At 46.8% G+C, this 17,970-nt stretch overlaps 1 protein-coding gene across 2 annotated transcripts in view; it reads right to left on the bottom strand.

Annotated features, from left to right (window-relative positions):
• Positions 1-3,696: 3,696 nt before the first annotated feature.
• Positions 3,697-17,970, bottom strand: part of LOC308465502 (V-set and immunoglobulin domain-containing protein 8-like) — a 31,646-nt gene continuing 17,372 nt past the window's right edge. For both annotated transcript variants that reach the window (XM_080985440.1, XM_080985439.1), the window contains 6 exons: positions 14,823-15,001; positions 13,452-13,653; positions 11,711-11,875; positions 11,242-11,364; positions 9,683-9,911; positions 3,697-7,674 (listed from right to left, as the gene is read on the bottom strand). In XM_080985440.1, the coding sequence (XP_080841566.1) occupies positions 7,194-7,674; positions 9,683-9,911; positions 11,242-11,364; positions 11,711-11,875; positions 13,452-13,653; positions 14,823-15,001 (1,379 nt within the window). In that variant the 3' untranslated portion in view covers positions 3,697-7,193. The remainder of the gene's footprint in view (positions 7,675-9,682; positions 9,912-11,241; positions 11,365-11,710; positions 11,876-13,451; positions 13,654-14,822; positions 15,002-17,970) is intronic.

Here is a 17,970-nt window from a genome sequence, read left to right as displayed (position 1 = left end):
CATACACACACCCACACCCACAGGGTTGGTTTTTACAGCCCAAGTACCCATCAAGTCAGAGATACAAATGGAGTCTACCTTAGCAAGGCAAGCTGTTGATCTTTATTGGTCTGTTACAACAAAGTCTCCTTGCTCCTTTGCAATGAGGTGCCCAGAACAAAGGTGTGTGACATATTTTTAAACCTCAGAAATTATCCACCTGCCCCTTGACAGAAGGACCACCCCAAAAATGTCTTAGATACATCACAAAATGGGTTGTGCTTGTGCATGTGAATTAGATCATGCTCAGACTGTCATGTTTCTCCAACACATTTGCAAGTCCATCCATCAAGACGCCTGGCAATACCTGATATTAATTGCCCTTCCTGTCTGAGACTTCCTTTTGAAATGATGAATACCTTGACTCCAGAATCCATTGACACAGACCTGTCCCCATTCACGTACATAAGATACCATTTCGGCGTCTGCTTGGATATTTGTTGACACTTGTTAAACCAGTTCCACAGAGGGGAGGCTCAGGAAGAATTTCCTGTAATGTGACAAGAGGGGTTGCTGAGGTCAGCTAAGGGCTAAACGTGGCCTCGTTTTTTGCTCTGTATAGTTTTCTGGCTGTGAGAGTATTATGAGCTTGGTGTGGGGCGCATTTATCTTCCACATGCACTCCATATGGGCATGTGCATATGTGTTTAAAACTGAATAACAGTCAAAGGAGCCCCTTTAAATCTTGCTTGAGGATTGGTCTAAGATTAAGGTGAGATGCTTCCCTGTTGCTCAGGGACGCAATAGAAACATAGAAATTTGTTTAAATTTTTTTTTTATTCAAAATTATAACAAGACATATTATCCAAAAACATATCATCCTTGTCCCCCCCCCCATTTTTCCTCCCTCCACCCCACAAAACCCACCCACCCCCACCCCACCCCCCGACTTCCCTCAGTTCCAGTCTTTGGTTTCTCTAAGAATGCTGTTTTCTGCATGTTACAAAGTTGTATAGATCCTCAAACTATTTAGCTGATTATTATCAATAAAAAGTTTGTGAATGTTTCCCTAACTGCACTGGTGTTGTGTACTATCTGTACATCATCTTCATGTAATTCTCCTTCAATAGGGAACAATCTGTAAATTTTAAGTCAGTTTTCCATAATTTAACCCAATCTTCCATCATAATGTTGTGACCTACATCTTGTGCCCATTTAATCATAACTGATTTTACCTCTTCATCTTTCGTCTCCCATTCTAATAGTATGCTGTATGCGGCTTTCAGTAGTTTCACTTTCCCTTCAATCACTTCCGTTTGAAACCTAGATCTAGTATAACTAAATCCTTTCTTGGAAACATAGAATTTTAGAGCAGGAATGCTCCTGGAGGTCATTTATTCTGACTGCAGGAATGACAATGCAGGGCTATAATATTAGGGAAGGAGTGTAACTCAGTGGTAGAGCTCCTTCCTTGCATACAAGAAGTCCCAGGTTCAGTTTCCAGCATCTCTCGGTGGGGCTGGGAAAGATTCCTTGTCTGAAACCCTAGAGAAAAATGAGAAACTGAGAGAAACCCAAATAGTCCCATCCCTAGTTGTGACCTGATTTAGATCCACTGAGCTCCAGCAAGTGGATATCCTTTGCATATCCTTTGCATCTTCAGATCTGATAATCTATCAAGTGTCACCAGACTCTTGGGGCGCTTCCAGACTGCCGCCACTGTGGGGTGCGGTTCAGTTCAATCGCATATTGACAAATTCAGGTGGCACAATCTTGATTTGGAGGCCTTGCATTCTAAATCCACGCCCCGACAAACTGGACTTCCTTGCAATCTGCAAAATGATTAGGAGATACACTGGACTGTGTAGGATGCTCTCCAGGCCAACAAAACCAGAATGAATGAATGCTCGATAAAGAGCTGAGATCGCTGGGCCTCCTTGCAAACGCTGTGCAAACAAATCAGGATTTGTGCCCCACAAACAGGTTAGCAGGATGTGACTTTACTTGCTTAAAACAAACTGTTAGTGTTGTTTTAATACTGTGTTTCAAACACTAAGGCAGTCATTTAAAAGGTCAGACTCAACGCATGCTTCATCTGACATTGTTTTTCTTTTTCTTTCAGAAATGACCTGGCAATTGCCACCTTAGGTTTTGAAGCATAGCGTTAGGTGTGTGAAGAAAAAAGCACCACCGATCCGCTTGTTGAGAGGGCAGTATTATTATTTGCCTGTTGCAGCACAGGTCACAGGTGAATGTGTGTTTTCAGTTTCACAATCAGTTTTGTCGGTCAGAAGCCCATTTCATCCTCTTCTTGTCTGTGGATCCGCCCCGCCCCCCACAAAGTGCATGCAAAAATTGCGTTTACATTGTACACACTTTTCCCTAACAGTGTTATAGGTTTGCATTGTATGACTTGGTCTCGATTATATCTGTGGGTCCTTTCCAGGCCTCTGATTCTCTACCAAGGAGGCTTAGAATCTAGTAGAAGAGGCTACTGAACTGGCCAGGCCAGTTTTTTTATAAGAGAATGGCCGTAGCTTCCTAGCTAAGTATCACCATTTACATGTCCAAAAAGGTTGCTCTGTTGCCAAAGAGACAAATGAGATTAATCCTCCCCCTCCCCACCTAGCTGGAAGCAGCATCACTTTGTAGGGACAGAGAACAATAGGCAAAGGGGCTGTGCTGGAAGCTGGATACACAAAGGCTGGTCATGTTCTGGGCCGCACCCAAAGCTTTGGCTTAAGGATCTCCCTGGGAACCTAATGGGAAGGTAATATCTGTTGGCGTATTAATTCTGTGAGACCCTCCATCCTTTGCTTAGGTAGTAAAAAGGTAAAGGGACCCCTGACCATTAGATTCAGTCGTGGCTCTGGGGTTGCGGCGCTCATCTCGCTTTATTGGCCGAGGGAGCAGGCGTACAGCTTCTGGGTCATGTGGCCAGCATGACTAAGCCACTTCTGGCGAACCAGAGCAGTGCATGGAAACACTGTTTACCTTCCCGCCGGAGCGGTACCTATTTATCTACTTGCACTTTGAGGTGCTTTTGAACTGCTAGGTTGGCAGGAGCAGGGACCAAGCAACGGGAGCTCATCCCATCGCAGGGATTCGAACCACCAACCTTCTGATCGGCAAGCCCTAGGCTCTGTGGTTTAACCCACAGCGCCACCCACGTCCCTGCTTAGGTAGTATATTTGTGTAATTCCTGAAGGCGCCACAGCCATTGATCTTTATCCCAAGGAAACCAAACTCTAGAGAGGGGCAAACATCCCTGACAGCTCTCACTGCTCAGAGACTGGGTTGCAACGAACAATATGTACTTTGAGTTGTATCTACTTAAGCTCTACTCAGAGAAGACCTATCATATGCTAGTCATGTTCATTTAATGTCACTGGGGCTCCTCTGAGTAGCACTTAAATAGAATAGAACAGTTTGTATAACCCCACCCCACAACACACACATTGAAACTTGATTTACTTTTCATATCTGATTATCCAAAGAATGGGGAAATGTGGATTAAATGGAGAGGGAATGCATAGGTTGGAGTTTTTCTTCATTGCAAGGGGTTGGACTAGATTACTTTTGGGGGTCCTTTCCAACTCTACAGTTCTGTGATTTTGATGAAGTGACACTTGCATGCTTAGGTAACAGCAAATCCACAGCAAACTTGTGTATGAATGAAACCTTGGTTTCGGCGCAACACAACAACATGGCTACTACTGAAGTGATAATTAAAGGCAGATGATTTATTGAACCACAAAAATATTCAAGAGCCTAGTGCATTTTTTAGGCTATACAGCCCTCCTTCAGGGAAATATCTCAGAAGCAATTAACAATCCTTATTACATTTAATTGAAGGGAACTAACCATATACACATTTTTAAAAACACGCACACACATACACACAGAAGGATAATGATGATACTCAAGTATACAGTTACAAAAATCCTGCATCTTGAACTGAAAAGGGCTTCTTAAAATAAAAAAGAACATTCATTCTCAAAAGCATTTTAAAATGGCGAAATGGTTTCCAAGCATGACAATTTACTAACAGAAACATTTGTTCATGTGCTCTGTCTTGCGAAGGAGAGGGTGTGATCTCTTTGGAATCCTTGTATGGCAAGAGAGGACAACACTTTTTTGTCAAGAACCGCATTCCCTTGCGAGTAATTTGATGGGGCTGTTTTTTTCCTGTGGGTGCAGCCAAAGCCAACAGTGGGCAGGATCAACTACTCTCTCCCCTCTCCATTTTTTCTCTCCCTCTGACATCCCCTTCTCTCTCTCTCTCTCTCTCTCTCTCTCTCTCTCTCCTACCCCCTCCCCAGGCCATCAGGGGATGGGCACATTGTTCCTTACCAGAAGTCTCAAGCTATTCCTTGCATAGGACTTTTGAAATTAGACTGATGGTCACATAAAATTAGACTGAGGACTGCAAGTGGACCTATGGATGAAGGTCACCCGTTCCTGGTGAATGGAACTCCAAAGACAAAAAAAGACAGCTGCAGCAGTAAATTTAAGAGCAACATTTAACTGTGGAGCTATTTATTATTTTTCACCTGCCGCTGTAATTGACCCTCTCTATTTCTGCGTGCGAAACCACCTCCATTCTTTGGAAAATGGGAAACCACAGACCCAGAGGTCAGATGTGGCCCTCAAGGCCTCTCTGCCTAGCCCTCAAAACTCTCCCCAGGTCACACCATTCCCTGAGAGATTTTGCCAGGGCGGAATGTGACTTTGAACCCTGATAATACCTCTTACTTGCATGGAGGGAGAAGTGAGTGAGCTTAGTGTGTGTGTAAAAAGTAGCCTACTGTTTTACATTTGTCCCTACCCCCTCCCAAACCCCCACAGTTGCCTCTGGCTCCACCCACCATGGTCACACGGCCCTCGGAAGGTTGTCTGGGAGGAAATGCGGTCCTTAGACTGAAAAATTGATTCCTTGCCCCTGATTTAGAATGGCATATGCACAGCTGGGATACTGTTCTATGAACATTTACCCAAAAGCGAGCTCCGATGAATTGAGTGGGACTTGCTTTTGAGTAAATTTGCAAAAGGATTAGGCTATTCGAAGCATTTTATTTTCCACTGCTGTAGAAAGTGTGCTTAGGAAAACAGGACTGTTACAAATGCCATTCTGTCGTTTAACTAATACTGTTATCGTTTCATATTGTGCTCTTGTTTTCTGAGAAGCATTCATTCATAAAAACAAAAACAAAAAAGCTGCTAAAATAACAAGCCTAACTCTAATAATACTCAGCATTTGTATGGCGCTTTTGCAGGATGAAAGCATTCCTCATACATCGTCTTGTCATAATACTTACAACTACAGTCATATCTCAGGTTACAGACGCTTCTGGTTGCGTTTTTTCGGGTTGTGGACCGCCAAAACTTGGAAGTACCGGAACGGGTTACTTCCGGGTTTAGGCGGTCGCGCATGCACAGAAGCGCTAAATCGCACTTTGCGCATGCGCAGAAGAGCCAAATCGCAACCCGCACATGCACAGACATAGGATGCAAATGTTGTGGGTTGTGAACGTGCATCCCGTACGGATCATGTTCGCAACCCGAGCGTCCACTGTAATAATGTTTTGAGCACTTAAATTGGGGGTGCTTGCAAAAGCGAGCTCCCTCATTAGAAGACTCACTACTGGAACTCAGGCAAGCAGGGTTGCCTCCAACCTGCCCTTGCCCCAGAGGTCCAGAGACTTAGTTTGGGGTAAGGAGGAGACTAGTATCAGTACCAGAACAGGGAAAGAGTACCAGATGTGGCCCGCAGGCCAGATCCTCCCTTCCCCTCCCCTTGCGGGCCAACTTTGACAGTTAGGAAGGGCTGGCCACCTGCCAATCACCTGAAATAATGATGATGCCGAATGACAACTTGAATAAGGCTCACCTTTGGAGTCCATTTGGGCTGGATAAAAACAGCTTGGAACTGGACTTCAGAAAGCGAGACCTTTCAGCGCTTATCAGCTGATGGGCACCAAGAGACATCGCTTTGAAATCCCTTCACAGGGGACTTCAATAAAAAATGCTTGCAGACAGATTTCAAAGTGATGGCAGTCTCATGCCATCATGATGTCGGGAGTGGGTACGTGGGTGTAGTTTGTGGAGGGAGGAAATGGCCTCGTGGGTCAGAGATTCCCCACCTCTGCCATTCACATGCCCATCACCCCCAGCAACAAAAGGGGGATATTTGCATCGTTTCCAACAGGGAAAAGAGCCTCCAAGAGAAAACGCTCTGGTGGAGCTCTGGGGAACCCTCTGCCATGGCCTTCCCTGCTCCCAAATTTGGTTTGGGTTGGGTCTAAGGGAGGGGAAGGTCACAATGGTGGAGGCAAAACCCTTTTTGGGTTGAACTTCAGGATGCATACCTTCCTATGGAAAGGAGGCCAATATATTAGGATAATTCCAATGGTGCCAATAATGGGGCTGAGGCAGAGGGGCAAACTTTGAAGGCTTAAAAAAAAAAGTGCCTTGGCCTCCCTCTCACTCTAACAGTGAGAGAAGGTTTATTCTCATGGGGAGCCACTACTCCTTCCCATTCCTATTCAGCCAGAGTGGAAGTCCATACATTGTCAGGGCTGGGCTGCAGGCAAGTGTCTAAGGTGAGCCAGGAACCAAAAGTCATAGGACAAGCCAGTAATCAAGACCAAAGAAGGGGAAATGAGGAAACGGAGTCAAGGAGCAAGCCAAAGGTCAAGGCCAAAGGTCAAATCAGGAGACGGGGTCAAGGAGCAAGCCAAAGGTCAAGGCCAAAGGTCAAATCAGGAGACGGGGTCAAGGAGCAAGCCAAAGGTCAGGGCCAAAGGTCAAATCAGGGAATGGAGTAGGAAGCCAGAAGTCAAGACCAAAGAATAGCCAAGGATGCTCAGGAGGTCCTCATTGTTCAAGGCTCAGCTGGGACAGGAAGCATCTTTGCACTCGTTCCTGCCCTGAAGGATCCAACAGCTAGCCTGGGTGGGCAGAATCAGAGCAGTACCAGAAGGTTCTTGATGGGGAACCCCACGACCTGCAGTTCTGTGATTCACCACACAGGACGGCGGCACACAGACAGATCCCAACAGCGGCCGGTACTTGTAGACATACATGAAGATGGGAGGCCGGCTGATGAGTTTGATCTCCAGCTCCGAATGAGAAGTCGGCAATATCTATCCCCAGCCCCAGTGGTGCGTCATCATTCCCTGTCCCACCCCCCTCCCCTCCGCCCAGCATCTGTCTCATATCAAAAGTCCTTCTTTGCTTGCAGATCGCATCATGACTACGGTGCCCTTGTAGGGCCTGGTGTTTCCATCCTGCCAGCGGATGCAGCCGGGATCCGAGGCGGGCGTGGAGAACTTCTGCGGCTCGGAGTAGATCTGATGCCTCGGACTGGAGCCTTTGTAGTTCTCCCCCTTGACGTATCCAGGAACGGAGTCGATTGCTGCGGGATAAGCATCCTTTCCTTTAGCGGGGTAGTAGTGCTCAGAAACATCTCCTTGCTCCGAGCTGGGGGGAGACGGGATTTCGGGGGCCAGGACGACGCTCACGTCGCTGTCGGGGGGAGACGTCATCTTCACCTGAACGATGGGGGAGGCGTACTTGCGGCACTGCGTGTACTGGCCAGTCCGCGTCTGGTAGCCGCCAAGCAGGGAATGGAGGCTGCTTGCGCGACTGAACGCCTGGCTGCACGGTCTGCTTGGAGGAGCATCGGCATCCACACTGCAAGAAACAGGATTGGGGGGGGGAGGCAGGGGGGAACCACAAATCAGCTCAGGGTTAGGTGAAACGTGTGTCTACTGCAACAAAATGTTGCAGCACAGGGGCTTCCATCCTGACAAGCGTTCCAATCGGCCAGCAATGTTCCATTTCATGAGAGTGGGCACAAAGGAGGCTGCTTTAAAGAATCTGGTTTTACCTCAGGGGTCAGCAACCTTTTTCAGCTGTGGGCTGGTCTGCCATCCCTCAGACCATGTGGTGGGCCAGACTATATTTGGCGGCGGGGGGGGGGGAATTAACGAATTCCTATGCCCCACAAATAACCCAGAGATGCGTTTTAAATAAAAGCACACATTCTACTCTTGTAAAAACACGCTGCTTCCCAGACCGCCTGCGGGCCGGATTGAGAAGGCGATTGGGCCGCATCCGGTACCCGGGCCTTAGGTTACCTACCCCTGTTTTAGCTTATTGTTTATCTCAGTTCTTCCTTCTGAATGTTTTAAACGCTTGCCTCACAGTAAAGCGATGGACTATGCTGAATCAGCAGATTTAACAGAAAATAAGAGAACTTAACAACGGCTGTCTTATGGAAAAATGGAAGCCTTTTTCGGATTACTTAAAGAAATACTGTAACATGATGAGTTCGCGAGCAGGATTTGAACCACGAGCAACAGAAAGAACTGGAGGTTATTGTAATTAAGGTTCTGGTATTCAAGAGCGACAACAGAGTGCAGCAAAGGGGTGGAATAAAAAACACCATGGAAAATGGAATGGGAACCCGATAAAACAAAAGGAAAAATTATTATGTATTGAAAGGTTTATGTGAAATTTGTAGAAATTTAATAAAATATATTTAAATGCCTGTTTCTTTGCAGTAATTTGAATATTTTGCTCTTTTTGTAATGTGCTTCTTACAATCAAGCAGTATATACAATGTTGTGAAATCAATAGCAATAAATATATACTGAATGAGACCATTGGCCCATCTAGCACAATATTGCCTACACTGATTGGCAGCAGCTGTCTGGGGTTTCAGGCAGGGGACATTCCCAGCCTTACCTATAGATGCTGGGGATTGAGCAGGCACCTTCTGCATGCAGAGCAGATGCTCTACCATTGAGGCTCTGCTCCTTGCCTCCAACACACACTTCTGCAAACCACATCTTGTGGCAGGGAGTTCCATAAGTTAACTAGGTTATTGTTTTGCTATCCTGAATATGAGTCCTAGGGGCTGGTGTTGCTTTGAATACCAGCACTGCCTGTCCTGGGAAGGGACCTGCCTACCGGACCTGTATATTTGTGAATAATCTGTAATATCCGTGCATTATGAAGCCATTACAAGTGCCCATTTCTTTCTCTGCACAAGGAAATTGAGCTTCTTAATTGTTTCCTCTAACTGCTTGGAGCAGGGAGGAGCACAAAACCATTACAGTTGATTTAGGAACTCATAGCCTGCTCTTCCCATGCTCAGAGCAGTCCATTAACAATTACTCATAAAATTCATTTGTTTACTCCTGAATTCCCTGCTTGGTTTTTTTTGGGGGTGTTTCCTATTCATTCTTTTGCTCTGATTAACCTTGGAAGTCCCTCCCCCTTTTCTTCTACTCCCCTGGCTTGCTTTTAGAAATTATAGTGTGTAATTCTTCTCCGACGCCTCCACTTATTCCAACCCTTCCTTCTGAGATGTGAGAATGGAGACGAAATTTGATTCTGTTTGCCTTTAAAGAGTGAACTGGCCCACTTTGCACTTCCCAAAACAATTCATGAGCCAAATCACAGCCATCCTGTGATGTCTGCAATTCTCTGGAGTTTGCAGAGCCGTAACTACGGGAGCTGGTGGGGGGAGCTAGCCAGGTTTTTTGCCCCGGGAGAAGCCTCTGGGAGGCGCCCTTGAGGCTCTCAGCCTGTGTGTATGTATGCAAATATGCATGGGGGGGGGCTGCCAAATGGGGTCTTTGACCCGGGTGAAATAAAGCCTAGTCTCGCCCCTGCCTTGGGCTACAATACTCACCATATCTCGCTGGCTTTGGTCTCCTGGTATTCCTGCTTCGGCTCCTGAGTGCAGCCCGAACAGCAGCAGTCCCAGCAATAATCCTTCCCGCAGTAGCAACCTGGGCAACCGCTACACCAGCTTTTCCCGCAGCAGCATGAACAGCACCAGATGATCCCCCCAATGATCAGGGCCAGGGCCAGGAGGGAGATGATGACGGATCCCGCGATGATCAAACCTCTTTGGTAACCTGCAATGAAAGGGCTCTTCAGTTACTCTTTCTCTCGCTCCCTAGTACAGTGGTACCTTGGTTCTCGAACGGCTTAGTTGCCGAACAGATCGGCTCCTGAACCCTGCAAACCCAGAAGCGAGCGCTCCAGTCTGCAAAAGTTTTTCGGAAGCCGAACATCCGACACGGCTTCTGCTTGAGTGCAGGAAGCCTCTGCGGCCAATCGGAAACCGCACCTTGGTTTTCGAACAGTTTCGGGAGTCGAACTGACTTCTGGAATGGATTAAGTTCGAGAACCAAGGTACCATTGTATTACAGTAGATGCACTATTTAAGCCTGATTTACCTGCGAGATTACAGTTTTGTGTGGTGGTGGGGAAATGAATGAATGAAGAGCAAAGGGGAGAGGAAACAGTTGAAAGGTGTTGTCCGAGATCTCACGAAGACCCTACGAGATCTTGCATGACCTTCCCATGTTTTGTTGCTGCAGAAAGAGGCTGTAAGCCCTCCACCTTGCTTACCCAACTCTGGGAAGGTTGTGCAAAGAACTCTGTGGGGCTCCTACAAGATATTGTGAGGCCCTCTGAGATCTCAAAAGAGATCTTGTGAGATTTTGGACAGCCCCTCTGGGAGGCTATCTCATCATCAACTAACATTCCCATGAATCAATTTTCTACAAAAGTAAATAAAACATCTGCCGCCTCTCCTGGAACACCTTTAATGTTTATTATTTACCGTATTTTTTTGCTCTATAAGACTCACTTTTTCCCTCCTAAAAAGTAAGGGGGAAAGTGTGTGTGTCTTATGGAGCGAATGCAGGCTGCGCAGCTATCCCAGAAGCCAGAACATCAAGAGGGATTGCTGCTTTCACTGCGCAGCAATCCCTCTTGCTGTTCTGGCTTCTGAGATTCAGAATATTTTTTTTCTTGTTTTCCTCCTCCAAAAACTAGGTGCGTCTTGTGGTCTGGTGCGTCTTATAGAGTGAAAAATACGGCATTTAGCAGGATTTATATACTGCTAAACAAACAAACAAACAAACAAACACCCCTCGAAATGGTTTACATAAATGTTCAATAAAACAAACACCCCAAAAGCCCAACTTTAAAAACAAAACATGTAATAAAATTTAATAAATTGCAATAAAAATGTAATAAAACAACATGTCTGGGCAGCTATAAAGCTGTTGGGATGTGGGGTGGGGAGCGTGCAGCCCTGTTTTTAAATGGACCCCCCCCAAAAAAAACCAGGGAAAGTAGTGCTGAACAAAAATGCCCCCCCATTCACTCTCCCACATACCTGTGCCAGTTTTGTCTGGATAAGTTGCCTTAGTGAAAAACCCCGCCCTCGCTTACCTCCGCCAAAGTAGATGTCCACGGAGCAATAGGCCACGCCAACGTTATTCCGCACACTGCACTGGTAGGTACCCACGTGGTCTTCGCACAAATCCCTGATGTGGAGGTCTCCAGGGACAGAGCCTGCAGAAACGAGAGTGTGAAGGGCTGGTTAACTGGAATGCTTTTGAGAAAGTCCAGAGAGCCGATCCTCTCCCAAGCCAGGTCCAAGGATGCCCCTATAGCAGTGGTGTCCAAACTTTTTTCAAAGAGGGCCAGATTTGATGAAGTGAAGGGCCTTGGGGACCAACCAAAGGGCTGACCAAAGTTGTTGACCTTTTTTTAGGATTGAAGTTGTTGAGGGGGAAATAAACTGCCACAGGGGGCAGATTAAACCGACCGGAGGGCTGGATTAGGTCCCTGAAACGAATTTTGGACATGCCTGCCCTATAGTTTTCCTCCCCCTGGCCCCACTGTTGTCGTCACTCACCCATTGATCCTCCGGGGGGCATCCAGTCCCTGAATTGATGTCCGTGCGTCATGGACCACTGGTAGGTGAGGGGCGGTGAGCCCGTGGAAGTGAAGCAGCGCAGTGTGACATCCGCCCCATAGGCTATCTCACCAATTATCGAGCATTGCGGGAGTAGGGGCCTTTCTAGATTGGCAGAGAGAAGACGTCAGTTTCCTACTACGGCAGGGAGCTACCAACCTTTCTAGATCAGCGAGCGTCATAAACTTTTAAGGGTGCACATGCATAGTAGACAAAACACACTCCACAGAAACCCATCTCTCACCCTTTAAAATATTAGGAAATATTCCTTGAGAAGAACCTCACATTTTGGCAAACAGAACAATCCCCAAAAGCCATTTTGACTCTCCCGAAATGACCTCAAATATTCCTCTGCAGTAGAAGGAAGGAAATGGGGGAAAGCTTTCCAATTGTCTTTTCGCTTGTTGCAAATCCCGTCAACAAAACTGCCTGGAATCTAGGGGGTTTACCCACTTCCCGCAAATCCAAGTTTCTGTTAAACTGAGCAAACTGTCAATAGGTTGAAGTTTGTAAATAAGAGATTCAGGAACTAAAGTATTTACAGTCTCAATGGAATGGTCAGGCTCCCCAGGAAATGCCATCAGTGACCATTATCAGGACCCTGGCAGACAGGATTTATGTTGTAGACCACCTCCTGTGATGTATGTATGATGCTTTTAGGGTGGTCTTTGGCTAAGGGGTTGGGCAATTTCAAAGGTCTTTAAAGGTTCCTGCACACTGGTCTCTCTTACCTCCTTACAAGGAGGTGAGGGAACTCTGTTGCAACAGAAAAATAAAGTTTTGCCTTGCTTTCACTGCATCCTGCCTCCATCCATTCATCTCTGACCGACTTGGGGAATCATTCCCTTGGAGAGTTGGGCAGCAAAATCAACCCCCCCAATTTTTCCGTAACACTGGGCATATATGGATTTTTTGATGAGTGCTGTGGGTACCACCCTTTCTAGTCACTTCTCTCCCCCCATCCCTCCTGCATATAATTTGCACTCCACACCTGGTTGGATGCTACCTATTCATTCAAAGAAGGGGAACCTCAAGTCCAGGGGCCAACTGTGGCCTCTCAGGCTTTGCTAGCTCACTCTCAGCTTTCTCCCTCCCTGGCCCTACTTTGCACACCAAGGGCTTTTGCAGAGCAGGAATGTGTTCTTGAACTCTGATTTAGGGTTGCATCCCGTGCTAGTCCTACTCAGAGTAGACCCACTGAAATCAATAAACATGACCCATTTAGAATAATAGAATTGTAGAGTTGGAAGGGACCCAACACGAAGCTGTCTCGTAGGGGATCGAACCTGAAACCTTGACGTTATCAGCACCATGCTGCAACCAACTGAACTATGCAGGCATTCAACTTGGGTCCATTGATTTCAGTGGGTCTTTTCTGAGCAAGACTAGCATTGGATACAAGCCAATGCCTGCCTGGGCTGAGGAGAGAGAGGTGTGTGTTTGGAAGCTAGATAAAAATTGCATGCATTGCTCCACCCACTATTGCCTCTGGCCCCCCACACCACTGGTAGTGGCCCTCGGAAGGCTGTCCTGGAAGGAATGTCACCCTCAGGCCTTTTCCCACCCCTGCATTAAAAGATGAGGATCTGCCCTCTGAAACATGCTTAAGGCTACAGTCTTAACCCCTCCTGTTAGGCAACACCACCATCACCCCAAGAATGGCACAAGAGATGAGGTCCACCTTGTACAGTGATGGTCACTTTGTGGCTGGCTTCTGTGGTCTTCTTCACCTTGCATTCGTATGTGGCTGAGTCAGTGATCTGCACGTCACGTAGTTGCATGGAGGCATCATACAGGCTGGGATCTGGAGAGATGAAACCCACCCTCTGCTGGAGATCAGGAGGTCCAGGGTAGATGACACGGTTATCATGGTAACTCAGGAGCTTGTGAGGAATCAGACAAGGAGAGGTTGATGGAAAACACATTGGACAGAGGAGAGTGGAGCTTTGTGCATTTTATAATGCTAGTCCTTATGACGGAAAAGTTATGTTTTGACATCAGCAGTGCCCACAGAAATCTCTGAAGCCAGAGGAATGTGCTGAGTAATAGTTTTATCAGCTGACCTAGCCTAGCTCAACCAGAATCTTTTATTCAAACTAGTAAAAATGGCAAACTAAAGTAAGTCATGCAAATGTCCATCATTTGCATATTTTGTGCAGGTGGGAGAGAACAATTCCTTAGGGACACAGGATTTTGCTTAATTATTTAGCATTATTGTTATTTAACTGGGGGCAGAGGCTCTCTTCTACTCCCTGTGTGGTGACAGGATCGCAGAAAACAGCTCTTTGGAGACAACCAAACCAGTCTCAGGTTCTACTTGTGTGCACATTTCTTGGGTGCAGGACTCATGGAACTCTGTGGGGTTTACTTCTGACTTGCCATGTTGGCTTGGCCTGCAACACTCTCCTAGCAATGCAGGGATCTCAACGCTAAGGCGTTCCTCTCTTTCTCGAGCTGGGAGACTAAACCCAGCGACTTACAGATGCAACTAAGTTACTAAACTGTAAACAGAAACACAATCCATCTCACACCAACGGGGAAGACTGTGACCAGGTGAATGGTTTGCCTGCTCAGTCTGCCGCCCAGATGCTCACTGTCAATAAGCATCTTCAGCGCCCCTGTTCTCCCTTTTTTATGTTTATACTGGGCTTGGACCAGGCAACTCTTCAAGAAGAGCAGGAGACTCCAACATGACACCCATGAAAGGCTGAATAAATATCCCCTCAAAAATCCACAGTGCTCTTCCTGCTCAGTCAGCCATTTTGTGACTGACGCCCACAACACTTCCTCAAAATAATAATTATAATAATAATTATTATTATACTCCATCCATCTGACCGAGTTGCCCCAGACACTCTGGATGGGGATTCTAAGTGTGCCGACAGGCCCCCCCCAAAATTGGTGACCCCTGAAGTAGCAGATGCCTTCCAATAAGAGGGCTGTCCTCCCTGAAGCAGAACCCACGATCACCCTACCAGCAGTCTCAGCAATCACTAGATGCCCATCTCTGCCAGGGAGACGGGGACACAGGGTTTGAAAACCACAAACTCACCGGGTAATCCTGGGGATGTGGACCTGGCTTCACTTGCTTCCATTCAATGTCCCAGCCATTGTCCGGAGTGTCGTCTTCTGGGTCTGATGCAAATGGGCACCCCAGCTTGACCGACTCCCCTTTGGGAAGGTAGATGACATCCTGCCCCTTTTCCTTGATCCTCACAGCAAAACAGGAAACTAAAAACAAAGAGCCACATAGCACATTAAACCAGGTCTTTTTTTAAATTAAAAAAACAAACAAACAATTTTTTATTGGTTTTTAAGCAAATACAATAACCATTAAACACTTATCCAGCAGTACAGTACAACTAATAGTGTTTGTTTTATCCATTGTTTCTAGACATAACACTTACACATTCAACATTCAAACATATTACTTAACATACGCTCTCCGCTGAGAATATTGAGCAGCTGGTGTAAGAAGATTTTAATTTTTGGTCATTAACATAGTCAAAGAAGGGGTCCCGTTTCTTGGAAGGTGTCTCTATTCATTAGGCTTTTAATTGCCCTCCTGTGTCTAGTGAGACCTTGCTGTATCCCAGATAATATTCTCCCAGACTAAAACCAGGTTTTTTTCTACCAGAAAAGGTTTTGCAAAGTGTGGTGCCTTTCATAAGAATGCGGCAGAAGTCCACTACCACAGAATTCCTGACAGGCCATCCAGTCTGTGCTAGAGAACCTGTAATGAAGACCCACCAAGCTCTGAGCAAGACTCTGTTCCACTGCTGAAGGTATTGTCGGGAAGTTCTTCCCAACGTTTGTCAAAATCCACTTCCTTGCAATTTGAACCCACTGGTTTGTGACCTCTCTGAAGCAGCAGAATGCTATGAAGATGGCTATTAAGAACACAAGAGCCCTGCTGGATCAAGGCAAAGTGCATGCCAGTGAAACACTGCAGAAAGAGGCGCTGACGATGGCCACTAGCTTGAACAGCTTTACAAAAGGAGAATAAGAAGAAGAAGAAGAAGAAGAAGAAGAAGAAGAAGAAGAAGAAGAAGAAGTATTATTATTTATTATTTGTACCCCACCATCTGGCTGGGTTTCCCCAGCCACTCTGGGCGGCTTCCGACAAAGATTAAAAATACATTAAAATGTCACACATTAAAAACTTCCCTAAACAGGGCTGCCTTCAGATGTCTTCTAAATGTCAGGTAGTTGTTTATCTCTTTGACATCTGATGGGAGGGCGTTCCACAAGGCAGGCGCCACTACCAAGAAGGCCCTCTGCCTGGTTCCCTGCAGCTCTGCTTCTCACAGTGAAAAAACTGCTAGAAGGCCTTTGGTGTTGGACCTCAGTGTCTGGGCAGAACGATGGGGGTGGAGATGCTCCTTCAGGTATACTGGGCCGAGGCCGTTTAGGGCTTTAAAGGTCAGCACCAACACTGAATTGTGCTCAGAAACATACTGGGAGCCAATGTAGGTCTTTCAGGACCAGTGTTATGTGGTCTCGGCGACTGCTCCCAGTCACTAGTCTAGCTGCCGCATTCTGGATTAGTTGTAGTTTCCGGGTCACCTTCAAAGGTAGCCCCACGTAGAGCGCATTGCAGTAGTCCAAGCGGGAGATTACTAGAGCATGCACCACTGGCGAGACAGTCCGTGGGCAGGTAGGGTCTCAGCCTGCATACCAGATGGAGTTGGTAGACAGCTGCCCTGGATACAGAACTGACCTGCGCCTCCATGGAGAGCTGTGAGTCCAAAATGACTCCCAGGCTGCGCACCTGGTCCTTCAAGGGCACAGTTACCCCATTCAGGACCAGGGAGTCCTCCACACCAGCCCGCCCCCTGTCCCCCAAAAACAGTACTTCTGTCTTGGTAGGATTCAGCCTCAATCCATTAGCCACCATCCATCCTCCAACCGCCTCCAGGCACTCACACAGGACCTTCACTGCCTTTACTGGTTCCGATTTAAAAGAGAGGTAGAGCTGGGTATCATCTGCATATTGATGGACACCCAGCCCAAACCCCCTGATGATCTCTCTCAGTGGCTTCACGCATATGTTAAAAAGCATGGGGGAGAGGACAGAACCCCGAGGCTCCCCACAAGTGAGGGCCCAGGGGTGTGAACACTCATCCCCCACCACCACTTTCTGGACACGGCCTAGGAGGAAGGAGCGGAACCACTGTATAACAGTGCCCCCAGCTCCCAGCTCCTCTAGACAGTCCAGAAGGTTGTTATGGTTGATGGTGTCAAAGGCCACTGAGAGATCCAGCAGAACCAGGAAACAGCTCTCACTTTTGTCCCTAGCCCACCGGAGATCATCAACCAGTGCAACCAAGGCAGTTTCAGTCCTATGATGAGGTCTGAATCCCAATGGGAAGGGATCCAAATGGTCCGCATCCTCCAGGCTTGCCTGGAGTTGTTCAGCAACCACCTGCTCCATTAGACGGATCACAGAGAATAAGGCTACTACCCTCCTTCAGAGGCAATACAGACATTCCCACACTTATGTGCGATAAACTTACGCACGTCTGTGTATATGCACGGCTCCGGGATATAAATAAAGAGATTCAAACCAGGAAATGGTGGGAGAGAGCTGGAGAGCCCCCATGGCTCACCAGGAAACCCTCCCTGCAGCCCAAAGAGGATGCCGTTGAGGGCGAAGGAAGCCCCAAAGAGACTGGAGGTGAAGTGGGGCTTTGTTTACACTGCTCAGCCTCCTTGCCTAGCAGCTGAGGTCCTTGGTAGCGCAGCCACTGCCACAGCCGCTTTTCTACGCATCATCCAGCCTCCAGCCAACCCCAGAGCTTCAGCTCTAGTTGAAGAGAGAGTTGTGTGGAGAGCAAGCAGGAAAAAGAGCTGGAGAGCAGGGGAAAATGGGCATTTAGAGGCTTTTTAGAGGGTTTGCTCCACTTACGCAATTTTCGCTTATGAGTGCGGGGGCCTGGAACTTAACCCCCGCCTAAGTGGGGGGGAATGGACGCCTATATACATCTGAGAACCAGTTGCTGGAAACCATAAGATGGAAGAGAGCTGTATTTATTTATTTTTTATAAGATATTTATTAAGATTTTTTTAAAATATTACAAAAAAAATAACAAAAATACAAAATAAAAATAATTAAAAACACACAGATTTTCCATTACTTATTTTCCTTTAGCTTGTTTCCCGGACCTCCTCATACCTCCCTTTTTTGTATTCCACTTCAA

This window comes from Podarcis pityusensis (genome assembly GCF_964106645.2).
Source record: "Podarcis pityusensis genome assembly, chromosome: 16".
Taxonomy (NCBI): domain Eukaryota; kingdom Metazoa; phylum Chordata; class Lepidosauria; order Squamata; family Lacertidae; genus Podarcis; species Podarcis pityusensis.
Note: the sequence above shows the minus strand (reverse complement) of the source record. Positions and strands in the feature narration are given on the sequence as shown.